Source organism: Anoplolepis gracilipes, unplaced genomic scaffold (genome assembly GCF_047496725.1).
Source record: "Anoplolepis gracilipes unplaced genomic scaffold, ASM4749672v1 Contig20, whole genome shotgun sequence".
NCBI lineage: Eukaryota > Metazoa > Arthropoda > Insecta > Hymenoptera > Formicidae > Anoplolepis > Anoplolepis gracilipes.
In genome coordinates, this window is record NW_027328668.1 from 920331 (window position 1) to 942657 (window position 22327).

Here is a 22327-nt window from a genome sequence, read left to right on the forward strand (position 1 = left end):
CTGTACGTCCAGATATAGCTACAAGCCTAGATAAATTACCGTCTACTTCGTTATTGACTTTAATTTTCGTATTTGATTTCAGTAATACGTGACAATTAACGCCGCCAAATCCAAAGGAATTAACACCGATATAATCACCTTTCAATTCTGTCTTTTCAGTGACTATTTTTACTCTTCCTTCAATAATAGCAGTCATATTTTTTCGTGGACATTTAAAATGTATAGTAGGCGCAATTATACCAGTTTCCATCGCTATTATAACCTTTATGAGATAAATACAGTTTTGTATAGTGATAATAATATCTTGCAAGTTCTATAATTATAATAAAAAATAAAAAAATACTTTCATAAGCTTACATGTAGCATTAGATCATATAATTATTTTAATTTTATCGTATCTTGTTGTAAACTTACTTTTGCAATTTGACAATGACCGCTAACGGGTTCAGAATGTCCAATATTCGACTTCACTGAACCCAATAACAGAGGAGCGTCTCTTTTAGCGCATAAAACTTCATCGATGGCTCGAAGTTCTACAGGATCTCCAGCTATAGTACTAGTTGCGTGAGCCTCCATGTAAGACAGCTCAAGAGGCGAAATACCACAGTCTTCGTAAAATTCTTTCAATAACATTTTTTGCTTGTCAAGTGATGGAAAAGTAATTCCTTCTTCTTTAAAGCCATCGCAGTTGGTTTTACCATAAACAAAAGTAGCATAGATTCTTCTTGCATCCTTAGCCTTCTGCAGGTATATTACTACAGCTGCATCACTACGCATGTAACCAGAACCTTCTTCATCGTAAGGTTTACAGTATCCATCAGTAGATAGAACTCCTAAAACAATATCAGTAGTTTGTTTTAATCCATATAAACGTACAATTTCTTAATTAATATACTAAATATTTGAAAACTTTGATAAATATATCTAAGCGATTTAATTATATCGTTCAAAAACAGAACCTATTAGATTTCACAAAATAACTATACAAACATTGATTAAATAATGTTATCCTGTTAATTGTATCAATAAATATATATACCATTTGACAACGCAACAACTTGAACACTTAATATTGTTTTCTACATACCCAGACGAAAAAACGAATGAGTTACAAAAGGATGGATGCATAAATTTACACTAGCAACAATAGCCGCATCGCAAACGCCAGATCGAATCATTCTATAAGCTTCAACCATAGCAAAATGACTCGAACTACATGCAGTATCGATGTTATACGATGGTCCAGTAACGCCAAGCCAATAAGAAATTCGGTTTGCTATCATAGCTTTATTGCACCCAAGAATGGGTAATCCAGCAATCTGTTACCCATTACAGTTTTTATTTCATTTATTAAAAACATTTTTCTTATATTAATCGCAATCTTTCTATGTGTATACATATATTAATATATTTACACACTATTTTAAGAGCGCGTGCTTCTTTTATCTATTTTTTTTAAAATTAAAATAACTAATGTGAATCACATACGTGAGGTTTCTCGTATATCAAATCTTGATATGATTCACAAACACTTATTGCTGTGACAACGCTTGTGTTTGTTCCTTGTAAATCTGCAGGATTTACACCCGCGTCAATAATTGCTTCATAAGTATGCTCAAGTAACATTCTACATCCAGCATCAAGTACATGAGCTTCTTCGGCCGATATATTAAAGAATTCTGCGTCAAATTTTTGTATATTGTTGATTTTTCCTATTCGAGGAGGCATTTCATAGATATCTGTCAAGATTTAAAATAATTTAAATAAAAATTATTTTTCATATTGTTAAGTCATTGATAATAATTGTACTAAAATATTCTTAAAGAGATACATCTCAATTATTTTGATATGAAACAGAAAGTGATATTATAATAACAAACAGAAAAAAATTATAAAAATATTAACAAAAAGTGATTTATGTAAAAATAAATTGCACAAAGTAATAAGTGTTTTAAAGTATTAATTGTTTTAATGACTTTAACTGTGATTTTTTTCCAATTTAATATTACGTTTATAGATGTATTGGTATTAATAATATAAATTCTAAACTAAGATTGATGTATATTTTAACACGTATAAATATTTTTCTACTGAAAATAAAGATATTTTTAATTTTGAGAGAAAGATATTATTACAGTTAGTCCAGCGTTGATGATCGCTTGTACCAAGATCCATTTTATTAAAAAGATTGTCCTGAAATTCTTTTATATTGTCAGAATTAGGAAACCGCCCGGCAATACCAGAGATAACGATTTCTTCTTCAGCATCAACACTGATATATGAGTTAAATCGCTTGTTATTATCCATCTTCTTTAAATTTTAATAATTCTAGAGGGATATATCACAATTCTAGATTTTAAAATTCTATGTATTTAGAATAATAAATAACATAATTAGAACTATAAATATGACAATATTAAAACTAGAAAAGTTATTTTTAAAACAGCTGAAAATTTATAATGCGCAGAAAAGTAAAAATAATCATATAATTTTAAGTAAGCACTAAACAAATATTAATTAGTATTAATATAAAATTTCAATAATAGTAAGACAAAGTTGATTTATTTATACAAAATATCATCATTATTAACAATTTGCTTATAGAATGTGTTGACAAATTCAATCAGGTTGAATTAAAATGTTTTAGTAATTAAAGAACATAATTGTGTAAGATTACAATAATAATCAAAACTAATAAGAAAAATGTAATTTATTACCAAAACAAACAAAAAAATTACTATATATTTATATACAATATATGTATATATATATATATATATATATATATATAGGTATGTACATATAATGAGTAAAACGAAAAAATAAATAGAATTTTTCATGATGATTTAGTACAAAATTGAATCTCTTTTTTTGAATGATCCAATTATATACTATTAAATTATGTACCAACTATTAATATTGCGCATATAATTCAATTACACAACAATGAGTTTTAAAATAATCTATTCAAAAATTAAAAAAAAAAAAATCTAAAAGAAAAGCAATAAAAATTTATACTCACCACCAGTTTTACAAGTACATGAAAATAGAAGCAGATAATTCTAGCAAAAATAAAATTCTATAAAAACTTAACGATGACTACAACTGATATTAGAGAAAAGACTATGCTATCCTACATTGTCTATTAGGTAAGATATGTGAATTGTGCGACTAATCAATATATATCATAATAACCCCACCGACTACGCAGAAAAGTAGAATATATAATTACTTATATAATTATATGTTTAATTATAATCAGCATGATATACGCATCAGCATGGTCAAAGTTTAGTACATACTCAGCTACAAACTAAGAATATACATATAGATAAAAGTAGACATTATAACGGGATTATGAAGCTTTTTCGTGCTATTATATTACGAGAAAAATAAATTTCTTATTTAGACTATAACTAAATTATTTATGCAGTAAAAGAATATCAGTAGATATGAGATACACTTCCTTTATTAAGTAATAACAAAATTTATAAGAGTAAAATATTTTTTCTCAAGATCAGCGGTTGAAACAATTTTTCTTAAGGCAAATGTTAAACTACTTATCGTTCGATTAATTAAACCAGGGTTCAGAAATTATGCGAGTTGTAATAGAAAAAATAACTTTGTTACATTTTTCAAATAACGAATTTAACGATTAAATATTTTTATCTTTATTTTTTCCAACATACTTGATTTAGTTGTTATGCAAAGAAACATATTGATCAAAGGTTAAAATGTTGTATTACATAAAAATTGCTAAAAGCACTTTTTAGAATCTTATTTCTTTCTACTTGTAAAAAAGGTTAATTAGACAAACAATTCGATGATTAGTCAAAAATTTGACGTTATAAAAATTAATGTATCATGTCAGAATTTTAAAATTATATACGGCCGAAGATGTAAAAAAGGCAAATTTGACCATATTTATAAATCTAGTATAAAAAAATTAACAATAAGAGAATTTTCTCATTTTTATTTACATTCACAGTATTTAAAAGAGGTTTTTTTATTTTTTTAAGTTTTTTTCTAATTAAAAATTAATTATTATTTTCAAAATTATTACACATTTTATTAATTTTAGTTATCAATATTATATCACAATCAATATTATACATTTTATTAATAGCTATATAACAACTATCGATATTATATCGCTTATGTTACATTTTAGTATAAAATAATGTCTAAAATGTAATGTTTCATTATTTAACTTAATCTTGTATTAAAAAAGAAATTATAATGACTTTCAGTAACAATAATGATAACGAGTTACTTCTAAAAATTGAATTATGAGTTACTTTTCAGAAACAATAACGGGATAATAAATTATTTTTATATAAAAATAACTTTCTCAATTTTGCTTTAAATTAAAATATTGTATTTAATGTTTTCCGTGGTCGTAAAAGTTTTAAAGTTCTCGAGGCCGCTATAGAAAGATATATATATATATAAAACAATTTTGTATATTACTATCATGCCTGACTCATTAGTTTCTACGCATTAAAAACTTGAAAAGAAAGGTTAATCTTCCCAAATCTTTACTTCGATTTACAGGTGTTCTATATGTTTTCTTTCCATTTCAGTACCATATATTAGATGAAATAGGTACACAATCACTACATTACTGGTTGTATAATGACAATTGAACGGTTACTAGTAAAATCTTTCTAAAATATATATAAAGAATCTGAACTGGTTTTTATTTTAGAAATAGAATACATATACATGGTGTATAAGTACTGATATTCAAAGCTTAACTCTTTTATTTTCAAAATAAAATATTCAATAAAAAATAAATTATTTATTCAATTCAAATTAACATGTCCACACGTAGAATAAAATTATCGGATATATAAACTTAATAGAAATTTTGAATATATTTAAATCGTATGAAAATACGATGAAATTACGACGCACAGCTACAATGCACTTATATTGTTTTTTAAGGACATATATTTAAATCGTTTTTCTTGATTAAACTATAATATGTAAAACTATTGTAAATAGTAAAGCATAAAAAGTTATATACAAATAATATCTCTTTATTTAGAATAAGTCACGGAAATCTGACAGTTTTCAAAATTAAAATTAAATAAATAAAATATAATTGAAATATTTATTTTTTATCAGATAATAGGATATTGTATTCCACTTGAGTAGTACATTACTTCATTTTATTTTATTTTTTATTTAATTTTTAAAATTAAAATTTTTGAAACTAAATAAAATTTTTTACATTTGTTAAATGTTTTGTTCATTTATCCTACATTGCTTTAATTTATCCATAAAGTTCACATCAGTTGTTTGCATCATGTTGCATAACTGTAATTTTTTCGTAAGGCAACGGATTTATACTTACAATGAGGAAGTAAAATTAGCATTTTCTAAAATCTTTCATTACATAAAAACTATATGTATACTAATTAGCTATTTAATATTTTTTATTTATTTTTGTTTTAATTTTTTTTTTTTTTGTGTACATTACTTGTTTGTACGTTTATGAATTATTCTGTGTACACAAAGTATATGTTATATATTATGCTATTGACTTTAAGTTTAAAAGATTCACTTTTTAATCTTTTAAACTCTACAATCAATGTAGATATTGAATTAAATCCAAACAGTTGTATGTAGTATGAAATTTTTGTTTATTAAATATAACACCATTTTTGAATCTTGAAATCGATCAAAATATACTAATGCGATTATTTTATTATGTGATATACTTCTATTGTATTGAAATTTGCAATTAAATGTATTCAAATGACACAAATGCATATTATTTCCAGTTCTATCGTTTTTGCCTTTTTACATAAAAATTTCTTTTTGCATTATTTATATATTGCAATTTATTGTATATTTTACAATATTAATACAGATATGTATATTTTACAATATTAATATAGGATGTTGCAACACAATTCAATAAATATTTATTTTACTACGCATTTAAAAACGACAAGACTATGATTTATGATCAAGGTTATGATCCGGAAAATTTCCAAAAGATTTTAATCGTTACTTGTTATTTATTATAAGATTATTAAGAAAAATCGATATTCATGCGTCCAAATCTAATTCAAACGTAGACTAATAAAAAATATGTACAATTTTTAACACAGTTTATATAGATTTATATTATGCTGATACTTAGACAAATATCTTTCTAAATCTTTATATATGGTATAGAGTATTTAAAACTATGTTATATAATAGTTAAGAGAGTTTCTCTGTGAAAGATTCTACATGAGTTTTTAATTTTCTATTGGAAGTTAGAGCCACAATCCATCCATACACATACACAAAATTCAACGAGGTTTATAATTGTATGATATTCTAGTGCGCCTTTTTTTAGGTTAAAAATAGACAGTAAAAGAAGAAATATTTTTCAAGCAAACAATGTTGAAAAACCTTATATCACACAAAATATAAAAATTCCATATAAATATAATTATGTATGCTTGCATTAATGAAAGCACTAGATAATATGAAGTAAACATTGTGAAATAAACTATATAATTATAAACATCTTTTGCACTTTGCAACCTCTTTGTCGCTCATATATTCATTTCTCAATTTTTGCCATTTTTGAACACTTATATAAAGATTTATTTAATAAAGATATTTATTTAATTATATGTGTATGTATGTAGTATGCTCATACCACACTAATTAATTATTAATAATTATATATGTGTGCGTGTGTGTATAGTACACTCATATTAAATAATTAATTATTTAACAACACATAATTAATAATTAACAAATAAAAGAACAAAAAGTTTAAATTTAATTAAATAGATAATAAAAATTTATGTTTTCCAAAATGCTAACATTCAAATATTATTTAAATGACTAATTATTTTGAATATTTAAATATTAGATATTTTTGAATATTAATTTTTATAAAACAGTTCAAATATCTAAAGAAAAAAATAAAAAGAAAAAACATTTATGAAAATGATTGTATGCAGGATGTCCGAGAATAAATAATGAATGTTATAATCTGTCGGACTCACGTTTCCTTCCTTTCGCAAAGTCGTGATAATAACCGTTTGGTAATAAAAAAACAGTCATATCGCCATATCGTAGCTCAAATAATAAATCAACTGAACCTTTCTCATATTTTTTTCTCATTAAAATTAAGTTAATTTTTTTAGGCATAAATTAATTCAATATTCTAATGCTAATATATCGATCTTTCGAATCAATTTTTTCCCATTCCCTCGCTTATTTTCTAACTCAATGACCAGTTTCTTTAATCACCACTTTCTTCATGATGTTATTCATATTTTCACAAAGAACACATTTACACTTTTGGTTACATTTAATTTTAATTATATAAAAAATGACATAACTACCAGTCAAAACGTATAACTTAACGTTAGAGTCATTCCGATGCCATTCTGACTGACAACCTCCGTACTGATGTATTGTAACATCTGCAAGACAAACATACACACTCAACCTGCACACATGGATTCACACTCAACATTTAATAATCAAATTATTATTTAATATATAATAAAATCATGTACGAATATTATAAAATTATATATACGAATTTAATGAATACTTCGTTTTTCAATTTGCAAATAAATTTATATTTTATGTTTGCATTATTATTTTCTCATTTACTTTCTCTCACTCTCAGTCTGAAGGTCACATTTGGTCCCGTCCTATCGAAAAGAGACCAAATTTTCCTATCAAAAGGAAACCACAGAACAAACTTTCGGAAAAACAGAATAATAGACAGAAACGTCGCTTACCTGCTTTTCGAATCTAGCGGTTTGTTCAACCCGATCATATTCACCGTAAGACGACTTTATAACAGTAATCGTTACGTTCTTCCTTTAACACATTCTTCTCTGGGCCTGGCTGTAACGTGAGGATTCCATCAATTTTCATAAACGATAAACTAAATATTTTTAAATTTTTTAAAATAATAATCAGCAACTCAAAAGTTTGTTAAATTTCAGTTTTATTTCTTATTCACTAAATTTCAACATGTGCCATTAATAGCAGGGCACATGTCGTAATAGAAATTTCAACACTCTTCAATTTCTATACTCGATCCTGAACATTGAATGTAATTCCCGGAATTGTTTTTATAATTCTATGTCTTAAATGGAATATAATTTTATATGCATAATTATTTTAATGATTTATTATCATGTTTTTTTAATTTACAATTCTTTCTTAATAAATAACTCTATATTGTTATTGCCCATCATTATAATATGAGTTCTTTACATATACGTAAAGGATTTACACATTATTACAGATATTATTATTTTTAGAATATATTTTATTTGTTTTTTAGGATATTTTTAACTCGTTTCTTTCTTTTTACAAATATGATACTCCCATAAAACAATTCACATTTCCAAAAAGAAAATGCTTTTAGTGCGTGAGCATCTAAAGGGAACACAACAATTTTTTAATTTACAATGTTTCGTTAATATAAATAATATTATTTTGTTATGTTTTACCTATGGTTGTGTTTTCTATGGACCCTCAAGCGCTGAAAGCATTATTTTACTATTTACGAGGTATAATGAGTAACAAAGATAGTATTATGCTTTCAATGCGTGCATCTAAAGGAAATACAGCCATTGTGATATAAGTATCTTCCACGTAAATTTGCTCTGCACTTATTCATCTTCTCTAAAATTATTTTCTTTTATAAAAATTATATCAAAATAATGTATAAAAATGTTAAAATGAGTTTTAATAATAATAAATTTTTAAGACATACTTACATAAACTTATCTTTTTCTTTCATAAATTGCTTTAATTTTTGTTTTAATTGTTAAACTGTAAAAATTAGATGTCTGCTCTATGTACATACATATACATGCAGTTTAGTGAAACAAATACAATATAGAGATAGAAAAAGTATGAAATAAAAGAGAGTTTGTAGGAAATAAAATTATATACACACACATATCTTTCTGATGCAAAATAAAAAAGAAAGAGCGAAAAAGAGAAGAAGAACAAGATATAATACGTATTTCATTTATTTATATAGTCTTTATAGCTTTAATTTTTATTTTAATTGGTATAAATTATAATTATAATTAAACAACTATACAACAATTGTATAATTAATTATAAAATTTATTAAAGATTTTTTATAAATATAATAATTACAGAGATAATTATTGATTTATAACAATCGCACTATATTTATAAATTAGTGGCCTTTTCTCTTTTTTTTTTAAATATACCACCTTTAAAAACATATCCACTTATATATCATCCATAGCATACCAATAGCAATAATAGTTTTAAAAGTTGCGACAAATCGATCCACTCTGAAATAGAAATATTTATTGCGTTCAATAAATTAATCTTACAAATAAATACTTAATATCTAACATATAAACAACAACAACGTTTTGTTTGTATTTAACACTTACCTTTTGCAATGTGTTTTGGCTGCATCTAATCGATTCATGTCTTCGTGTGAAAGATATTTTTTTACACCTATTAATCCATTTCTTTAAACAACAAAATAAATACTTAATATCTTAAAATTTTTTCCATACATAATGTAAACATTAGAGGAAAGGTGTTAAAATTAAACAATATTATAAATCAATATACTACTACTATCTTACAGCAATTAAAAACTTTCAGTAACGTAAAATTGAAATAAATCTGATAAGCTTAATTAATTAATTTATTATGCATTTGTTGCATATTTACACAATATGTTAAATTGACTTATACAGGAATTATTTAAAATTCAATAATTTCTTTTCTATAATTTTAAAATTTATTATATTTTTAATATATATTTTAATTAGCAATAAGTATATTTTTTGGTAATATTCTGTCAGCTTGTGTAAGTTACAAAAATTTAATTTATTCTTGTTTTCATTTTTCTTCGTTCTCTCGCAGTGCGATTAATAGAATTAGATATTAAAATGTTTCATAAACTAACATAATTTGTAATTCATACATTAAAATTTTATTTTAATACAGTACCAATTAAAACATGTAAATAAATTTATCCGACGGATTTATTCAAATTTTTATTTTATAGATATATAAAAAGTTTTTTTATTAAAAATTTCAAGATAAGAAAAGAAAAAGAAAGAATGTGTATTAATTATCAAAAATGTTATATTTTTAAGTACGTTAAATAAAAAAAAAATGTAATTTTATATTAAAACTGAAGTGTATATGGTAAGTTATATCATTCAATATGTGACAGTACTTTATTATTTATTTATTATCATATTTTTATATTGTTATCAGTAAATATTATTTTAATAATTATTTTCGTAAATTTCAATTTTTGTGCGTTTTACAAAAAGGCAATTTGTTTAAAAATTTAGGACAATATTTTTAAAATTATGATACATAATTTAATAAACAGCAAAATACAGTAAATATTTATGGAAATGAGTTTTTAATTAAAAATGAAAGCCTAAAAAAATATGCTCTAAATAATGTGCTGAATCGATTTTAAAATTTAATACTGTTTTCTTTTATTTAAAGTTAAGAGAGAATTGAATACTTGCCTAATACACTTTTCTATGTCGGCATCAGAAAAATCGATTGAAAACTTCTCGGTCATCAAATGAGATTAATGAAACCTCGACTATTTGTATTGTCAAATTTCCATTCGTTAAACAAAAAATGTTCCAGAGCACGATTAGCCACATATATCTTCTTCTGCAATCCCAAAAGCCTATTACATATAACATGTTTATATAAGATAATATACATATTCAATGGCATAACTTTAGTTATTATAAGTCCTGGGAAAGTTGAATCCACAAAACCACCACAATAAAAAAAGTATTTGAAAAAATGTACAATTTTAAAACGGCGTTACAAACTAATATTTCTAAAACACTTTGCGTAAAAAAATACATGAAAATTAATATTCTGAGTTGATAAAAAAATAAATAATTAGATATATGTTTTGTGTTACATTAAATGTTTTGCTTATCCTTGATTACTTTTATACTTTAAGAAATCTATCTGTAAGTAAAATATCTTGTAGTTATGTGTTTATCTGAATTGTATGTATGTATATATATATATATATATATATATATATATATATATATATATATATATATTGTAGTCGTGCGACTGTTGTTTAACGTGTTTACATCTCAATCCTAACGGTCGCATGTTTATCAAGCTCTCGTTCGAATCGATCGTCTCAAGTGTGCGAATCGAAATGCGGAGGTGTCAACCCCCACTAACGTACTGACATTGAAATCAGATAGGTAATTGGACCGATTTTTTAAGGGAGGAAAAAGACTAGGGATTGTATCATATATAAAGAGAATTCGAGGCTCTCTCGCAATACTTTTAAGAAAAGGAGAATATTGAGAAGAACATCACGAATCAACGGGCCTCAGATATCATTATTAAATTATCACACTCGCAAATATATATATATCATTTTTCGCTATAAATATATGAGGAAAATATATCATTTAAAAAACGTAAATAATAGAACACAACAGGTTTGAATAAATGGTCTAATACACCCAGTAGTAAGGCCTTCATTATTTATTTTATATATAAACGATAAATATCTGCCATGCCTGAAGAGGAATCTTGAGTAGGCACAATTATGCCATTGAAAAATGCAATTAAAATTTTAACAGTAGTAGATTATATATGCAATTAAATTCTACTGTACCAAAGTTTATGAATATAGAAAAAATTTAAATTTTTAAATTTTAATACATTATTATGTGATTATTTATTGTGTAGCGCACTTCTTACTGTTTTAGGCAAGTTTATAAAAAAAACCTTTATAGATTATCTTTTTGCATTATTTATATTACAATTTATATACAATATTAATACAGTATAGTGTTTATTTTATTGCATGTCTAGGAGAGGACTAAACCTTGATGTATTTTATGAAATTATAGTTGTAACCGTGATGGTTTATTAAAAGATTATTAACAAAAATTAACGCTTATGCAAATCAAAATTCAAACCTGATAAAAAATGCAATTTTTAAACTTGTGTAGATTTTAATACTTATATTATGTAGACACTTATGTTTATAAACCTTTATAAATGTTTACATATTACCTGCTGAGAGGGTAAGAGATTTTTACATGAATGTTTAATATTCTGCTGGAAGCCACATTTTACATCGCCAGTGCTTTCAGGTTAAAAGTAGATAGAAAAGAAATATCTTGTTCAAGCAGATAATGTTGAAAAAATCTTATATCACGCAAAAATTACAAAATATAAAAATCCCACATGAATCATATAATTATGTACACTTGTATTACTGAAAGCACTAAATAATGAAATGGAAAAATGTGAAATAAACTATATGACTATAAACTTTTTTTGCACTGAAAGCATGTAATGTGAAGTGGATCTCATTTGACAAGTCCATGCACAGCCTATTCGTCGCTCAAATATTCATTTCTTAATTTTTCTTATTTTTAAACATTTTATGTAAAGATCTATATATTTGTTTAATTGTATGTGTATGTGTGTAGGATACTTATATTACACATAATTAATACTTAACAAACAAGATACATAAAAAAGTTTAAATTTAAATGCTTAAAAAATTTTAAATTAGATACACTTTAGTATAACAATAAATATTACTACGTAGTAATATTTTATTATTTAAACTTAATTTATTATTTAAACTTTTAATAATAGAGTCTCATTGTCGAAGAAACTTTAAGATCCAGGTCTAATAAACCAAGGACTGTACTAGTTCCATTCGCTAACATCAAACCAATAATAAATAAATAAAATCTTAATATTACCATAATAATTTATTTTAACTAACAACAAGCGGTTGAATTTTTTTCATTATTTAGAATCATGATCTTGACAATATATGTCAAAGTCAAAATTGTTTATAAGTGTTAAACTTAATAAATAAATTATGTTTTTATTATTAATTATTAATATTAATTGAATTTTTTCTTTCATATACATCATGATAGATTTAAAATATTTTTCTCCAATATAGAAATATTTAACAAAAAGAGCTATAAATTTTAAATAAATTTAATTGAATTAAAATATAATTAAAATTAAAAACTTTTGAAATGAGAATTTTAAAAACGGAAAATAATAAATAAAACGATTTCAAGTTTTTTAATTGTTTTATTAAAATGCCGACAGTTCTTATTAATTTAAATTAAATACAACAAAGGCAATCAAGAGCCAACTTGGGTGGAGGGCGTGAAAAAACTTCTCTCTTAATCGTGTTGGCTGTAAATCATCTATCGCCGTTAACGTACCGCTATACGTCACGTCATACGTTAACGGCGGTATGATTCACTGAAGAAGGCTCAAAAATAGAGCCCAAAACGTTTGAGAAAATATAGATGATTTACACTCAACACGATTGAGAGAGAAGTTTTTTCACATCCTTTACCCACGTTGGCTCTTGATTGCCTTTGTTATATTTAATTTAAATTATATATTATTATAGAGCCTATAATTGGTAATTTTTTTGTAGTTATTATTAAATATAGATATATAAAATATAATAACAATAAAATAAATATAATATATATTTATAATAAAAATAAAAAGATACAAACAGTTTTTATTAAATATATAATATATAATACACACACTCACATATATATATACATATATATATACATATATATATACGTATATGTAATAATAAATACGTATATGTAATAAGAATAAAGGATTAAGTAAATATATTATTAAAAATATATGATAAATTATAATAAGAGTAATAGATAAGTTAGAGATTAAAGTCGCTAGTATTTAATTATAAACAACGGGTTAATTAAAACGACCTGACTAGCCAAAATCATTCAATTTATTCACACGACGTTTCGACCATATGGTTATGGTCCTTTTCAAGTGTAAACGTAAATTAAGAAAGAGAAGAAAGAATCCAATTTAAAAGTAGAACTTAATTATGGAACAATTAAATATGTCACTTAGTTAAAATCAACGGTTAATTAATTTGAGATAAACACAAACAACGAGACACGTCATGTCAGCATGAGTTTTTAAACGAAACGTTTGTTTGTGTTTATCTCAAATTATTCATATTTTCACACAGGACACATTTACACTTCTTTATTGACCACTTTCCTCGATATTATTCATATTTTCACACAGGACACATTTACACTTTTGGTTACATTTAATTTTATTTATATAAAAAATAACATAATTAGTCAAAACCTATATATAACTTAATGTTGGAATCATTTTGATGTCATTCTGACTGAAAACCTCCGTACAAATATATTGTAACATTTGCGAGACAACATACACACTCAAACCTGCACACATGGATTTACACTCAACATTTAATAAACAAAGTGTTATTTAATATATTATAAAATTATGTATGAATATTATAAAATTATATACGAATTTAATGAATACTTTGTTTTTTAACTTGCAAATATATTTAGATTTTATGTTTAAATTATTATTTTCTCATTAACTTTCTCTCACTCCCAGTCTGAAGATTACATTTGGTTCCGTTCCGTCTAAAAGAGATTAAATTCTATTACAAAAAAAACCACAGAACAGGCTTTTGGAAAAGCGGAATAATAGCGACAGAACCGTATCTTACTTGCTTCTCGAACTTTGCGATTTGTTCGACCCGATCATTCACCATAAGACGTCTGACTTTAATGCAGTAATTGTTATGTTCTTCTTTTGGCACATCCTTCTCTGGGCCTGGATGTAACACGAGAATTCTATCAATTTTCATAAATAACACAAACTAAATATTAATATAAATTTTTTTAGTAATAATCAGCAACTCAAGCAGTTTTTTAAATTTGTTGTATTTCTTATTCACTAAATTTCGATATGTGGACCAATAATAGCAAGGCACATATCATAACGGAAATTTCTACACTCAATTCTGAACATTGAGCGTAATTGTTCCCGAAATTGTTCCTATAATTCTGTGTGTTAAATGGAATATAATTTTATATGTATAATTATTTTAATGATTTATTATCATGTTTCTTTAATTTACGATTTTTTGTTAATAAATAACTCTATTTTGTTACTATCCATCATTATGATATGAGTACTCTATACGTAAAGAATTTTTTATTTGCTTTTTTTTGAGATATTTTTAATTCGTTCTTTTTTGTAAATGTAAACTGTTTTATGAGAGTATTATATATATATATACATTTTTAAAAACATACACTAACAAAAGAATTAAAAATATTATTCACTGGTTAATTCTTTATTAATAGTTTATGTAATTTTATCAGAACATTATTCGGGTTAAGAACTTATTTATATGTTTGTTACTATAAAAAAATCGTCATTATGTAAAAAAATTAATTATAAAAAATTAATTAAAATTAAAATATTTAAATTTTTACGTTTTAATAATATTTATGTTTTTCAATACTATTTAGCTTATTTAGTAATTAATCATTATATTCTTTATTTTACAATACTTTGTTAATAAATAATATTATTTTGTCATGTTTTATCTGTGGCTGTTTTCTTTGGACGCTCACGCACTAAAAGCGTTATTTTACTTTTCTACGAGATATAATAAGTAACAAAAGTAGACTGATGCTTTCAGTGCGTGCATCTAAAGGAAACACAGCTATTGTGTATAATTACCTTCCACGTGAATTTTTGCTCTGCTCTTATTTATCTTTTAAAATTATTTTCTCCTATAAAAATTATATTAAAATGATATATAAAAAATGTTACTGCTCTAATCAAATCTTATATAGGTCATAATTGTCTTCAATGAAAGATGAAAGGTGTTAATATGAGATTTAATAATAAGAAACTTTTAGACATACTTACTTAATCATTTTCTTTTCTTTTATAAGTTGCCTTATTTATAATTTTTGTTTTAATTGTTAAACTGTAAAAATTAGATATCTGCTCTATGTACATATACACGCAGTTTTGTGAAACAAATACAATATAGAGATAGAAAAAGTATGAAATAAAACAGAGTTTGTAGAAAATAAAATTATATATATATATACATATCTTTCTGACGCAAAATAAAAAAAAGGGGGAAAAAGAGAAAGAGAACAAAATATAATACGTATTCTATTTGTTTATGTCTTTATAGTTTTAATTTTTATTGTAATTGTTAGAAATTATAATTAATGAATTATACAACAAATGTACAGTTATAGAATTTATTAAACATTTTAGAGAAAGGTAATTACTAATTTATAAAAATTGCACAATATTTATAAATTAGTGGCCTTCTTTTTCTTTTTAAAATCTTTAAAAACATATCCACTTATATATCATCCATAGCATACCGATAGCAATAATAGTTTTAAAAGTTGCGACGAATCGATCCACTCTGAAATAGATATTTAATAATTTAATAAATTAATCTTACAAATACATTTTACAAATAAATACTTAATATCTAACATATAAACAACAATGTTTTGTTTATATTTAACACTTACCTTTTGCAATGTGTTTTGGCTGCATCTAATCGATTCATGTCTTCGTGTAAAAGATATTTTTTTATACCTATTATTCCATTTCTTTAAACAACAAAATAAATACTTAATACCTTAAAATTTTTTCCATACATAATGTAAACATTAGAGGAAAGGTGTTAAAATTAAACAATATTATAAATCAATATACTACTACTATCTTACAGCAATTAAAAACTTTCAGTAACGTAAAGTTGAAATAAATCTGATAAGCTTAATTAATTAATTTATTATGCATTTGTTGCTTATTTACACAATATGTTAAATTGACTTATACAGGAATTATTTAAAATTCAAAAATTTCTTTTCTATATTTTTAAAATTTATTATATTTTTAATATATATTTTAATTAGCAATAAGTATATTTTTTGGTAATATTCTGTCAGCTTGTGTAAGTTACAAAAATTTAATTTATTCTTGTTTTCATTTTTCTTCGTTCTCTCGCAGTGCGATTAGTAGAATTAGATATTAAAATGTTTCATAAACTAACATAACTTGTAATTCATACATTAATATTTTATTTTAATACAGTACCAATTAAAACATGTAAATAAATTTATCCGACGGATTTATTCAAATTTTTATTTTATAGATATATAAAAAGTTTCTTTATTAAAAATTTCAAATTTTCAAGATAAGAATAGAAAAAGAAAGAATGTGTGTTAATTATCAGAAATGTTATATTTTTAAGTACGTTAAATAAAAAAAAATGTAATTTTATATTAAAATTGAAGTGTATAAGTTATATCATTCAATACGTGACAGTACTTTATTTTTTATTTATTATTATATTTTTATATTGTTATCAATAAATATTATTTTAATAATTATTTTCGTAAATTTCAATTTTTGTGCGTTTTACGAAAAAGCAATTCGTTTAAAAATTTAGGACAATATTTTTAAAATTATGATACATAATTTAATAAACAGCAAAATACAGTAAATATTTATGGAAATGAGTTTTTAATTAAAAATGAAAGTCTAAAAAAATATGCTCTAAATAATGTGCTGAATCGATTTTAAAATTTAATACTTTTTTCTTTCATTTAAAGTTAAGAGAGAATTGAATACTTACCTAATATACTTTTCTATGTCGAAATCAGAAAGATCGATTGAAAACGCTTCTCGGTCATCAAATGGGATTGATGACATTAAAGCTCGACTATTTGTATTATCAAATTTCCATTCGTTAAACGTAAAATGTTCCAGAGCACGATTAGCCACATATATCTTCTTCTGCAATCCCAAGAGCCTAGTACATATAACATGTTTATATAAGACAATTTACATATTCAATGGCATAACTTTAGTTATTATGAGTCCTGGGAAAGTTGAATCCACAAAACCACCACAATAAAAAAAGTATTTGAAAAAATGTGCAATTTTAAAATGGCGTTACAAACTAATATTTGTAAAACACTGCGTAAAAAAATACATGAAAATTAATATTCTGAGTTGATAAAAAAATAAATAATTAGATATATGTTTTGTGTTACATTAAATGTTTTGCTTATCCTTGATTACTTTTATACTTTAAGAAATCTACCTGTAAGTATAATATCTTGTAGTTATGTGTTTATATGAATTGTATATATATATATATATATATATATATATATCAAAACGGAATTAGAGGAATGATTAATATTAAAATATTAAAATGGTTAAAATCGTATTTAAATAATAGAACACAACAGGTTCGTTTCAATAATAAATAGTCAGAACTAATTGCCACAGAATATGAAGTGTCACAAGGGTCAGTTTTAGGGCTTTTATTATTTATTTTATATATAAACGATATAATTAAAATCTGCCTGGAAGAATGTAGTATAAAAATGTTTGCAGATGATACATTAATATATGTAAATGGAGTAAGCAGTGCGGAATTAGAGAATAAAATGGATATAGCATTTATAATAATAGAAAAATCATCATTGTGATTATATGTTAAAAAAAATATGAAAAAAACAAGTTTTACAAATAGCTGAGAGAGCTAATAAAGCTCAATCAATCAATCAATCAATTTTTCCCCTTCTCCTCTTTTCCTTCTCTCTTTTTTCCTCTCCCTCACTTACTTTCTCCCTTCCTCCACCCCTCTCTCACTCTCTCTCTCTCTCTCTCTCTCTCTCCCTCTCTCTCTCTCTCTCTTTCTCTCTCATAAATAACCTATTATTTAAAAAGCAATTGATTTGTTCAGTACTTACATAGGTTTATGTCCCGAAAGTTTTAAAACTGAATCTATTATCACAGCTGGTAAGATATGCCACAATATTGTCAATGTATAATATATAATTAAATTCTCAACAAATAATGTACTAGGGGTCCAGAGAACTCCTTCAAAAGGTATCTCTTTAAAAACTTTGAATCCTATGTTGGAAACTTCTCGAAATAATATACTTTTTTCATTTGGAAAAGTACAGTTTACAACAAAACACGTAGACTGTGGTGTGAAACTAATAGTAATAAATAATATTATAAATAAATGCATTAAATATAAAATTTTATAGAAACTGCATTAAGTTTAAAAAATATCTTACAATTAGACAAATACGAGATAGTGAGAATATTACAAGATATTATTACAAAATATAAAAAAGTTTATTTTAACATATCATACATTAACGAATTAAGTTTTAAGAATATAGATAAAAAAAAATTATTTAATTATTTTAAACATCTTTATCTAATTTTATCCGAGAGAAAATCATATATAAATTTAATCGAAAAAAATGTGACTTTTTAATTTTTTAAACTCTAATGCAAAAAATGAAGCAAATTGAATAGTACTTATATATGTATAACAAAAATTAATACGTATAACGTAAATTTAATTTCCGTTAGTAACTTAACGCAGATAGAGATGTGCATTAATACATAAATTGATGATCATACGTTGTCAATCCAAGTTTCCAAGTTACGAGAATTATAGTGTTGATAACAATGTCTACTGGTATGTCATCTTGTAAAATATTGTTACTAGCATACAAAACTGGTACTAATCCTTTTCCTCCAGCAGCAATCAGTCCCATAGGACCATTAAAATTATCTATCCATCCCGGCATTGGATCCCTCAGCGAATTTACCACTATTAAACAAAATATATGTTTTTATCGTATTATTATTAAATTTTGACATGACTACTATGATATATGTACATAGAATGACATATCTTCTCTTTTCTTATAAACCAAAAATGGAAAAAAATAGTAAAAGTGCAAACCCGAAAACTTACTTTTAATTTTTGCTTAATTTAGTAAATATATTGTTGTATAAAATAATTAAATAAATTGTTTCAACAACAATAACAATACTTTTAAATAATATTTATATAACTATTATACGCGTGCGCGCAAAGGCAGAGTAAAAGAGTTAAGATAAATCACCATTTGTAAGATTTAAAATTTAGATAAAATTTAGAATTTTGGAATATTTTTTTTCGCGCTATTTATATTTATATGTATATTACATCCATACACACACATGCTGTATTTTATTATAATATATCAATACAAATATATCATATTTTAAGATTTTCTGTATAAAATTCAAAGAGAAAAAAAGATAGAGAAAGAGAAAGGAAAACTTATGTTTTATAATGTCCCCGGAATACAGAGTCTGAAAGTTCGACTCAAAGTCCGCAAAATGCAATATATGTATGCATGAATGTATACGTGAATGCTTTAGTATGTTCCCGCTACACATTCGACATTTTGAACAGAATTAAGAACGTGAAATGAAAAGATATCTATGAGTCCAGACTCCGTATTCTAGGGACACAAATTTTGTTTCTTCACTTCTTTTTAATATTCACGAAAAAACCTACGTACCCACAGATGGTCTTACAATCGCACAAGGCAAAAATGAAGAATATTCCTGTATTACACCCTCCGCTAAGTTTTTCGAGAATAAGTATGTGTTGGGAATATTATTCAAACATCTGTACATAATTTCAAATAAAAATAGCAAAAAAAACTTGAAAAAGTAATTGTAATATTATATTATAAATGGAAACAGTAATTTCTCTTTCCAATTAACACTATTTAAAATTTACATACGTACTTACATATGTATATTGAATTTATATTTGTCACACTCACTTAGCTGTAAAAATACTCAAGATATGCTCATCCAATGACTCGGCCATTTTGATCATTTTTCGCCAATCGGCTATAGGTGGATACGTCTTTTCCTCTATAAACGGATTATCCAAATGTGTATATGCAGTACTAACATATACTAAAGCCTTTAACAGATAAAAACAATTAATATTAAAATTATACCTTGCTCAAAATGCTATAATTAAGAAGTTTATAGTAAAAGATTGAAGAATGTTCACAATTTAAGAAATGAATATGGCTCTCATGTAAAAAGACGTCTCTTTAAGATTCTTTGAATATATATAAGTTTGAAAATTATATTTTTTATAAAAAATTATTTTAGAAATAAATATAATGTTAATATATCGCATAAAATCCTATGTAAGATAATTTACTTAATGAAATACAAAGAAAAAGTTTTTTATACAAATATGCGAATGCAGAATCTCTCTCAATCTGTGTTTACTTACTATTAGATTCTTTATACTTTCGGCTAAGATACATACATCCCTCGTTGATCTGGTATTGGTAAGGATAGCGTACTTTAAGCTGTCGTTAAATTTCACGCTTGCCGCGTTATGAATTATTATTGTCACTCTTTCAATCAGCATTTGTCTATCGATAGTCGACAAACCTAAATTTTCCTGACTGGTATCGCCAGAAATCAAAATTAATTTCTTGAAATTTGAAGGTTGTTCCTCTCGTAATTTATCGTATAACTAAAATAAAAGAATATTATATATAAAAATTATTTGTAAGAAAATTTGCCATAATTGTTAAATAATTGTTAAAATATTATTACGCAAAAAGCTTAAAACCTTTAATGACTTTTCTTACAATTTATTATTTTAAAAAAATTTTTTTTCGAGATTTTATACTTCTACTTTTCCCTTTCTAATTTTAAAGTTATTAATGTCAATTTTTTATTAAAATAACAGTATAATAAAAATTATTCAGAAACTTTTTTTATTAATACGTTATAACAATTTTTGAAGAAATATTGTGTATATACATATTTATATCTAACTTACCGGTAAGTTTAACATTTTTTCGAGTCTTTCATTAAGGTTAGGTACTCCTTTTTTCGGACGCATTAATATAAATATTTCTCGAACATCCGGACAAGATCTCAGTATCTTCTCGATGTATACTTTGCCAAGAAATCCTGTCCCGCCTGTCAAAAATATACTTTGTCCAGCGTAAAACGCCGGAATCGACATGGCTGGATCAATTGAATTTTTATCCATAGTTATGAAAATAAAAAAAACAGAACTAGCATTAAAATAATAGTAATAAATATGTTTATAATAACGTTCTTAAATACACTTGTATTTAAAAACGTTATTGTCTCCTTCAAATCAAGATTGTTACTAAACAGTAGTCATATTTTGATTATATATAAAGAGCTAAGCATATGAGTGGAATTATTAATAAACCGGAAATACAAGTCAAATTTGAAACAATGAACTTGCGTAATGAAGTTATATGTATTCATCAATAGTAAAAATGTACGATTCTATATGAGTTTACATTTTCTCTCGCATAAAATGGAGTAATCTGTATTGCTTATCAAAAATAGATAGTAAAAAAAATATCTTTCAAGCACTAGACAATGTTTTAAAAATCGTAGTTTGTAAAAAAAGTTACAAAGTATAACAATATTCGATGTAAAACCATATAATTATGAAACTCGTTTCTCATACTGAAAGCACGGGACAATGTGAAATAAACCAGATCGTCTTAAG

The 22327-nt window shown here is 24.6% G+C and overlaps 1 protein-coding gene and 1 pseudogene across 1 annotated transcript; both read right to left on the reverse strand.

Moving 5' to 3' along the window:
- Positions 1-445: 445 nt before the first annotated feature.
- Positions 446-2278, reverse strand: LOC140675620 (fatty acid synthase-like; annotated as a pseudogene).
- Positions 2279-16149: 13871 nt separating this feature from the next.
- Positions 16150-21953, reverse strand: LOC140675661 (fatty acyl-CoA reductase 1-like). The gene is made up of 9 exons (XM_072910268.1): positions 21614-21953; positions 21053-21301; positions 20583-20728; positions 20313-20422; positions 19378-19570; positions 18690-18938; positions 17561-17737; positions 16449-16529; positions 16150-16336 (listed from the first exon to the last, which is right to left on the reverse strand). Exons 1-9 carry the CDS (start codon positions 21827-21829, stop codon positions 16255-16257), a joined length of 1503 nt encoding a protein of 500 aa, XP_072766369.1. The 5' UTR covers positions 21830-21953; the 3' UTR covers positions 16150-16254.
- Positions 21954-22327: the final 374 nt, after the last annotated feature.